This window comes from Meleagris gallopavo, chromosome 1, assembly GCF_000146605.3.
Source record: "Meleagris gallopavo isolate NT-WF06-2002-E0010 breed Aviagen turkey brand Nicholas breeding stock chromosome 1, Turkey_5.1, whole genome shotgun sequence".
In the NCBI taxonomy this organism is placed as follows: domain Eukaryota; kingdom Metazoa; phylum Chordata; class Aves; order Galliformes; family Phasianidae; genus Meleagris; species Meleagris gallopavo.
This window is the reverse complement of record NC_015011.2, coordinates 68,675,053-68,683,026: the sequence shown is the minus strand read 5'-3', so window position 1 is coordinate 68,683,026 and position 7,974 is coordinate 68,675,053. Positions and strand designations below refer to the sequence as shown.

The following is a 7,974-nucleotide window of genomic DNA, read 5'->3' as shown; positions in this document are numbered from 1 at the left end:
TTTTTCTTTCTTTCTCTTTGCACTGTAAATGCTGAACAACTACTGTGAAACTTTGACTTTATTTTAATGTATTTCCTTTGATATGATTTAGTGAGAAAGGTCTGCAGCACGTTTCATTTACTGGTTTGGAATCTTTTGCTGGCAAAGCTTAAAAGAGAAGTACTTTTTCTGGTTTAATGAAAGGTATTAGACAAAATGTTTGTCTGGAACTTCTAAAAAAATAAAAGGTGACGCTAAATGTTACTTGAAATGAAAGATCTGAGGAAATGTACTATTTTCATCTTTTGTTTAATTTGTAGAGTGGACTATACAAGGGAAACAAACACACCATTTAAATATTTTGCATATTTTTTAATAAGAAAAGGCGTGCATTTTGAAATGAAAAGTTTTGCAGAGCCTTATAACTTGGCAGAAGGGATCAAGGAGACTTTTTTGATGCCTTTTTATAGTTATAAGAGCTAGTTTTAAAGTTAAAACTGTCTTATATTTTGGAGTGGGAGGAGAAAAAAGTTGAGGGAATGGGGTTGCACTTCATAGTGGAAGTTTCCACCATCAGTTTGTGCAATCTGCTCTTGCAGGTCATAACATCAGCTTGACTATTCGCTGCAATTCAGATGATTAGCAAAAAATAACAGTGCCTGCTGTGTTCAGAAAGCTTGGTGTCCTTGAAGTTTTGCAACGTCAAAAAAAACCCTTCTTTTTGTTTTATCGTGTGCTTGCTTGCATTTATGCTCGTGTATATGTATACACGTGAGTATACCTTAGAATTTTTCTCATGCCATTTTAAGAACTGCACGCTCACTTTTTGCATGTGACCCCAGAGAGATTTTCTGCCTTTAATAATATTTAATTTCCTCATTATGTGTGTATTTGCAGTAGGTTTAGCTATTCAAGCTCTGTTCCCCTGCTAATTCCCTTGTCATCTGCTACCTTCACCATTCAGGAATGGGAAGGGAAAAAAAAAAAGGGGGATTTGGGCAGCTTCCTCTTTTTCAGCCAGTAAAAATACAAACTTTTTTAGCTGCGCTACAAATCAGGCAAAGTCTGCTGCCATATTTAATTCTGAATTACACGATGTGACTTCAATACTGAAGTTTTTCATTCATTTGCAGTCCTGATTCAGGAACACGTTTTGAAGTTATGTCTTGCAGGTTGTTCATATTCAAAGTGCATGACTGCATACTTATGAGAGTTAGGCTGTTTCCTTCAGGACTGGAGGATACCTATTATGTGGATTCGGTGATGCTGTTACTCTTCTACTGTTGAACACAGGCTGAATGATTTTTTAATGCTGCATTTGCTCATTTTCCTTTTTGATGACCATATCAGTGGTCAATACCAGGGTATGGCAGAAATGACTGGCATTTGCTGTACAAGGTCAGCATTCATGAGAGCAATCTCTCGACAAAGGTAAAACGGGACAGGAAGCGCTGATGGCATGAAAGAGAGAGGAGAAAGAAGTATGAGATTCCAGCCACTCAGACAGTGGGGACAAGTGCTCTGCTTTCTGCTTCGGTGCTGTTCATAACACTTGAGGAGCTCTTAAATTCAGTCAGAGACCAAAGGTAGCCATGACACAGTAAAATAAACAATTTCTTCAAACCTTGCTGTAGACACCATAAAGAGGTAAACTGAAAGCTTTCTTTCCTCCATCTTTAGCTGCCTTCAGGTAATAAAAAGAGTTGAGAGAATCCATCATTATATTGCATAAAAGCTGTCCTCTTTTCCATTCTTAAGTTATCCATGCTTGTCAGAACCTGAGGCGAAGCATCCTGACAAGTATTAGGCTGCTAACCTTAGGATGATTGCTCTGAGTGTTATTTCAAGTCTGAGCAGCAAGTTCTTAAAATAATTTGTTCTTCCCTTTCCAGATTTGTGAAAGAAAAAAGGCCGACCATTTCTCCCAACTTCAACTTTCTGGGCCAGCTTTTGGACTTTGAGAAAAAAATCAAGAACCAGAGTGGTCAGCCCGGACACATCAGTAAGCTGAAACTTCTGCACTTGGAGAAAAGCAGTGAGCACGTGCTGGTGCCAGAGGGGGGGCAGAGCAGCCTCGCCACGAGTCAGCTCTGCATCACTGCTACCTCAGAGATCGTGGAACCGAAGCCCGCAGACCCTGGGAACGTGCCATGCACTCACTTGCCCTCGCTGGACGACAGCCCACTGGTACAGGGCATAAATGGGCTGCACGTCTCCCTAGATAAGGTAGAAGACAGTAACCGGCTGAAGCGCTCCTTTTCACTGGATATCAAATCTGTGTCCTACTCTGCCACTAGCAGCTGTGTGACTGCATCAGTGCAGAGCTTCACCTCTTCCGAAGACACCCTGGAGTACTATAAACATGCGACAGCTTTAGAGGGAAGCAGCAAGCTGTGTCAGTTCTCCCCTGTGCAGGAGGTCTCAGAGCAGACCCCAGAAGCCAGCCCTGATAAAGAGGAAGCAAACCCTCCAAAGAAGCCCCAGAATGCCTGGCAGGTGGATAGCCAGAGCAAGCGGCACGTGGGGAGATCCAGCAGCGGTGCAGTCACTCAGCGGGCGCTCCTGTACCCGCTGCACCGGAGCGGGAGCGTGGAAGACAACTACCGAACGAACTTCTTGTTTGGGCTCTCCACCAGCCAGCAGCACTTGGCGAAATCTGCGGCAGGGCTGGGCCTCAAAGGCTGGCACTCGGACATCTTGGCTCCTCAGACATCGGCCCCATCCCTTACCAACAGCTGGTACTTTGCAGCCGAGTCCTCACATTTCTACTCTGCCTCCGCCATCTATGGGAACAGTGCTGCCTACTCTGCCTACAGCTGCAGCCAGCTGCCCACGGGCTGCGAGCAAGCCTGTGCTGTGCGCAGGAGGACGAAGCAGGGCAACCGTGGAGACTCCAGGCGGAGCTGGCACGAGGAGAGTTCTTTTGAAAAGCAGTTTAAGCGCAGAAGCTGCCAGATGGAGTTTGGGGAAAGCATCATATCGGACAACAGATCCAGAGAAGAACTGGGGAAGGTGGGCAGTCAGTCGAGCTTTTCAGGCAGCATGGAAATCATTGAAGTGTCCTGAGGAGCAGTGGACTAGTGTGACTGTAGAGGAGGCACTCCCTCTCCGGATCCCCGCAGGTCTGAAAAGGACAAACCCTGTGCAGAAGGGGGAGGGAGGAGACACGGAGCTTTGGTGGGAGCACAGTGACTAGATTGATAGAGCAAGGCAACAAGAGAGCATCCGCATGAGGAGACTGAGCCTACCATTGGGGTTTTCTCCTCCCATCCTGGAGAAGGGCAGAACATTTCAAAGATTTTTCCCTGACGCAGGAAGCAATTACGTGCAATGGATTGCACATCCTTTCAGTGTTTTCAGAAAGGAAACTCTCTTGGTATCAGACCATTTCTCTGGTTCCACTGAAACATGCTCCCACCCATCAAAGCTAGTTTTATTCTCCCCTCCTGAAGCCCCAAGTTTTCACCAGTGCACCTTAGCTCTGACGCTGAGCCAACCTCTGGAAGGAGACCTGAGGAGAAAGGAGGATGGGAGTGATTCCAAAGGAACTAGGGACTGGTTACAGCAAGGCTGGTCTGAAAAGACAATTCAGACAAATGTAAATACTGGTGTAACTATTGTTTTAATGGATAGGCTTTAGGTGATTTTCTAGAGAGCTGCTTCAGAGAAGAAACCAGTACCTCAAAAATATAACAAATAAACTAGGGCTTTATGGCTGCCGGATGCCGGTAGTCAGTTGGTAAGCAATGTGAACAAGTAACAATTAGCCACATTGGATTTTTTTTAAAGCTGTCTACGCACAAGTGTTTCAGTTGGCCTAGCAGTAATTCTTAAGACAAGTGATCTGTATTTGTGGCCATTTCCCCCATTCATTTGAACATAAAATAAGCAGTGTTTGTATTTCTGCTGGCTTCTGGGAGAGGGACAGTTTGGCTTCTAAGCTGTAATGGAGCGGTTACCACTTAAGATTACAGAGAAGTGGCTAGTACAATGCCACAAAGCCCTCTTCTTGCCAATTAACAATTCAATGGATGGCTCTAGAAAAAAGGAGTTGTAAGCTCCGGTGAGCTCGGGTTTTGTTCTGAACTGAGCAGTACCTTACAGGGCCTGTTTTTCATACCCAGCTCCAATCTACATGCGATTGGAAGAGAGTGATTCATGGTTTTGGTTTTTCCCCTCCCCCACCATCTTCACCCAGACTGAGGACTCTGAGGCAGATGCCCGTTTCAGGTTTGCTGACTTCGTTTGAGAAAGAGGTCTGTTCAGCTGTCCAGGGAAAACAGAAAGGGGAACTCCAAAGTCCCATCTCATAATGTGGCGTGAAAAAAACAAGAGTTTGAGAAGAGACAGCTTTAATGGAAAGCCTGCTCACCTCCTGCACTTGCAGATCCAAAGGAACTTCAGTTTTGGCTGTTGTCCTCTGTCCCAGCTTAGGGTCTTGGTTTCCCAGTGTGCTGATGCAGGATTTGGCTGCAATTGCCTCTAGCTGCTCTGCCACGGGCCAGCGTTCTGCTTTCTGATCTCCACCAACCAAGAATGTGCCAGCGTGAGGAGGTGTTGTTTCCCCACTGCCAGCGAGGTGTTTCATGGGAGATGAGGCACGGCTTCCTTGTGTTGTTTTTGACAGAGAACCAGCTGCTTCCCCTGCAGCGGGCCATTCTTGTGGTATGTCAGCTGCTGCTGTGCATGCACAGTGCTGTGCCGAGCTGGCAGTGGGCGAGGAGTGGGAGCAGATGCGCGGCGCACAGCTCCGTCCTCCCCCTGGTGCTGGGATGGAAGCTGCACACGTGTTAGCTTGGGCTTCCCCGAGGCCCCACAGAACGCAGATGTGGGGGGAAATTTATTGTTTTGTCCAATTTCAGTGCAGGCGGCTGAAAACTGTAAATCACATGTAACAAAAACTTACCCCTGGCCAACAGCTTTTAAAAAAAATTGTCTGCAGCAAACTGAAGCCCTAATTCAAGTCAGCAGCTTGGGTTATTATTATTATTTTTTTTTACTGTAAGTTTAGCTAGTTTGTGACTCAAATCTCAGGTTTTACTATATTGAAAAGCAGAGAAAATCTCGTCTTTGTTTTGTGGCTAGGATGTGAGTTTCCTACAGCGGACTGTATAAAATAGCACTGAAAGCTACAGCATTGATTAACTTGATCCTAAATCGTGCAAAAGACACACAGAGAGGCAGCAAGAGAATGGGCTGAACCTAGAGGCTGTGTGGGTGAGGTGTGTGAAGTGCCGGAAGAAGGGCAGCGCAGGCAAGGGCAGCCGATGCTGTACTGTGAAGCAGGTCAGGCTGGGGCTGCTTGTTAAACATACTGCCACTTGGCTGTGTTTACATATCAAGTGAAAGCAATTACATTATGACTGTTTCCAGCGTATATACATACACACTGTGCGTGTATATATACACAACCATTTAGTTGTGCTCCTCTCAGGCAGATTTCAGTAAAGACCCATGGCTTTCTTTGATTTAAATCACTTAATGGGGGTAAGCACAAATAAATCCCTGCAGGCAGGAACAGAATTTTCCTGGGTTTTGTGTTCCAGTCTTTCTACACACGCACATAGGTATGCTTAAGTTTTGGTGGGTGACTCCTTCTGAGGGACTGAAATTTGGATGTCTGGCTCCTAGGGATTTCCAGTGTGCTGCAGTCACTGCAGGCATCAAAGCTGTAGGCTCAGAGTGTTGGGGGACAGGTTCCTGTAGGAGGAAGCCATAAATCAATATCCTGTGCAGGGTGCTGCCCTATTTCATTTCTCCAGTAGTGTACTGTACCTGAATGATGCTGGAAATGGTTTTTAGAAGGGCAGAATGCAAAACAGAGGGTGCAAGGGGGGAATGTGTACATGTTCAATATGAATATAATGTTCTTTGGTGTATGGAAGGTGTTTAAATGGTTCAGAGAGATGTGAGTTTCTCATATTGTGTCATGAGCATTACCTGTATGTTATGATGAAATAAAATCATAAATGGTACCTGTTTATACAGAAGAGGAAGGAGCCTGTGTGTGTCTGGCTGTGGAGCACGTCCTGCCTGCCTACAGCAGGAGTGCTATCAGCAGCCAGGGCTGGCAGGGTGCACCCCTGCTGTGTGCATCCTCTGCAGCTGTACCTGTTCATGGACAGCACAGACCAGGGAACACTCCGGCTGCTTCTCGCAAACCGATGATTTTGCAGTTCCAGCCTCTCACCTGTTCCTGCTTACCCCTTCTGCTCCCTTAAAGAGCAGTAATGGCACTTTCCTTTCTCTTGCCACTTTTCATGCTGGAGAATACAACTGCATGGTCTCACACAACATCAGTTGTCATTACACTGCTCACAAAACAGCAGCACTGGCTTTTCTAGAAGCAAGTATTTCGGCTTGTTCATTTTACCTGGGACACACTGCATTTTTTCTTGTCTCCCATACATCTTACTTTAAACAGTGTAATTACACTCATACTCGTGATGGATTCTGCCAGTCCTGAAACATTCAGAACAGCTTTCAAATACTGAGGGAGGTTATGCCCCTCACTGCTCCTTCAGAGAACAGCTTATACAAAAGCAGCATATATCAGAATAAAGTCCTGCAGCAGAGTGCGGATGCCAAGGCTTTATCCTTCCTTAAAATGGCATCAGCTTGCTGTCCTACAAAACAGCCCTCCCCTCTTACCCCTGCCAGCAGACAAGTCTTAAGACTAACTCCAAGAACTCAAGAGGCAACAGAAATTTGCTGTTCAACAAGATTTAATTTTTGTTTCACTGACTGGTGAAGGGGTCCTGAGGTCACTGTGTTCTTGATTTAACCATCACAGTTAAATTCCTGGAGAGGACTGAAAACAAGATTTGGGCAGCCTTACTTTTGATGGGGCAGTGGACGTTATGAAAAAGAGCAGAAATGCTGTTCTTGCTGACTGCAAGTTCGTTTGCTAGCTGCTTCTTACACTTGGACTTACAGTACAAGCTTTAAATCATTCCTACCAAAAAGCGATATGTGAAGAGCCCAGAACAGCACGCCTGGCCATTCTCGAGCTCTAAAAAGGCTGTTATTGGCCCTTCTGAGATCTGAAATTTCTGAGATCCAGTAAAACTTATTTAAATACACACTTTAGTAAGACAGCCATACCTGGCTGGAATATCAGATCACTTAAAAAGCATTTCTATGCATTTGCATCTCCCCAGGTGCAGGAGTGGAAAGACCATCACCTTATTGCTTTCCCAACAGCAGGACAATTCTTCTGCCAGAATTCTGCTGCCAATTCTCCACTAAATCTGCTTTTCTGAATTTCTTAGAATGGCTTTTCCTGCAGGAAGCAGCCACTAATACACCAGGGATGTTCTAACAATATTGACCCACAGCCCCTGCCCTGAGGAAGAGTGCGCAGTCCTATCTCAGGGCCAGGGGCAGTGTCTCACTGACTCCCTGGCCCAGCACAGGGGTGGGCAGCCAGCTCAGCTGCAGCCCCACCACTGGCACGGCACAGCATCATTGTACACATCATTCACTTGAACTGGATACCTGTGTCAGTCCCAGCTGGAACAGCATCCAAAGATACCAGCTGTTTCATTCTTGGACACACACCTCCTTACCATCACCAGGCCATTTCTGGGGCACAAACAGAACAGGAAAGCTGAGGTACGACAGAGCACAGTCCCCAGCCTTCACGGCAAGAAGCAATGTAAGTGAACAACAAGCAAGGCACTCAGAGAAACAACACGCTTGGAAAAGAGCAATACCAAACATTTTAATGTTGGAGCTGGAACATATAGCATGCATGCAGCTGTATACAGAGCAAGTCAGTGAAGAGGATGGTAATGCACAGACCGAAGGGCACTGGAGCACAAGGCTCACAGCCAGATCACACGCTGGCAGCACAGGATGCAGAGGGAAGGTGCACAATACCGGTGGAATGCCAGCCGATAGGGCAAGGGGCCTATGGACGTGCCTATTTCTGCTCACTCTGTGTAAAAACCTAGAGGAGGGGACAGACCTTTTAAATATTTAAATATATTTAAA

General features: G+C 45.9%; 1 protein-coding gene across 3 annotated transcripts in view; it reads left to right on the top strand.

Moving 5' to 3' along the window:
• Positions 1 to 5,969, top strand: part of DUSP16 (dual specificity phosphatase 16) — a 56,144-nt gene extending 50,175 nt beyond the window's left edge. For all 3 annotated transcript variants that reach the window (XM_003202539.4, XM_010716143.3, XM_010716136.3), the window contains one exon: positions 1,872 to 5,969. In XM_003202539.4, coding sequence (XP_003202587.1) covers positions 1,872 to 3,045 — 1,174 coding nt within the window. In that variant the 3' untranslated portion in view covers positions 3,046 to 5,969. The remainder of the gene's footprint in view (positions 1 to 1,871) is intronic.
• Positions 5,970 to 7,974: the final 2,005 nt, after the last annotated feature.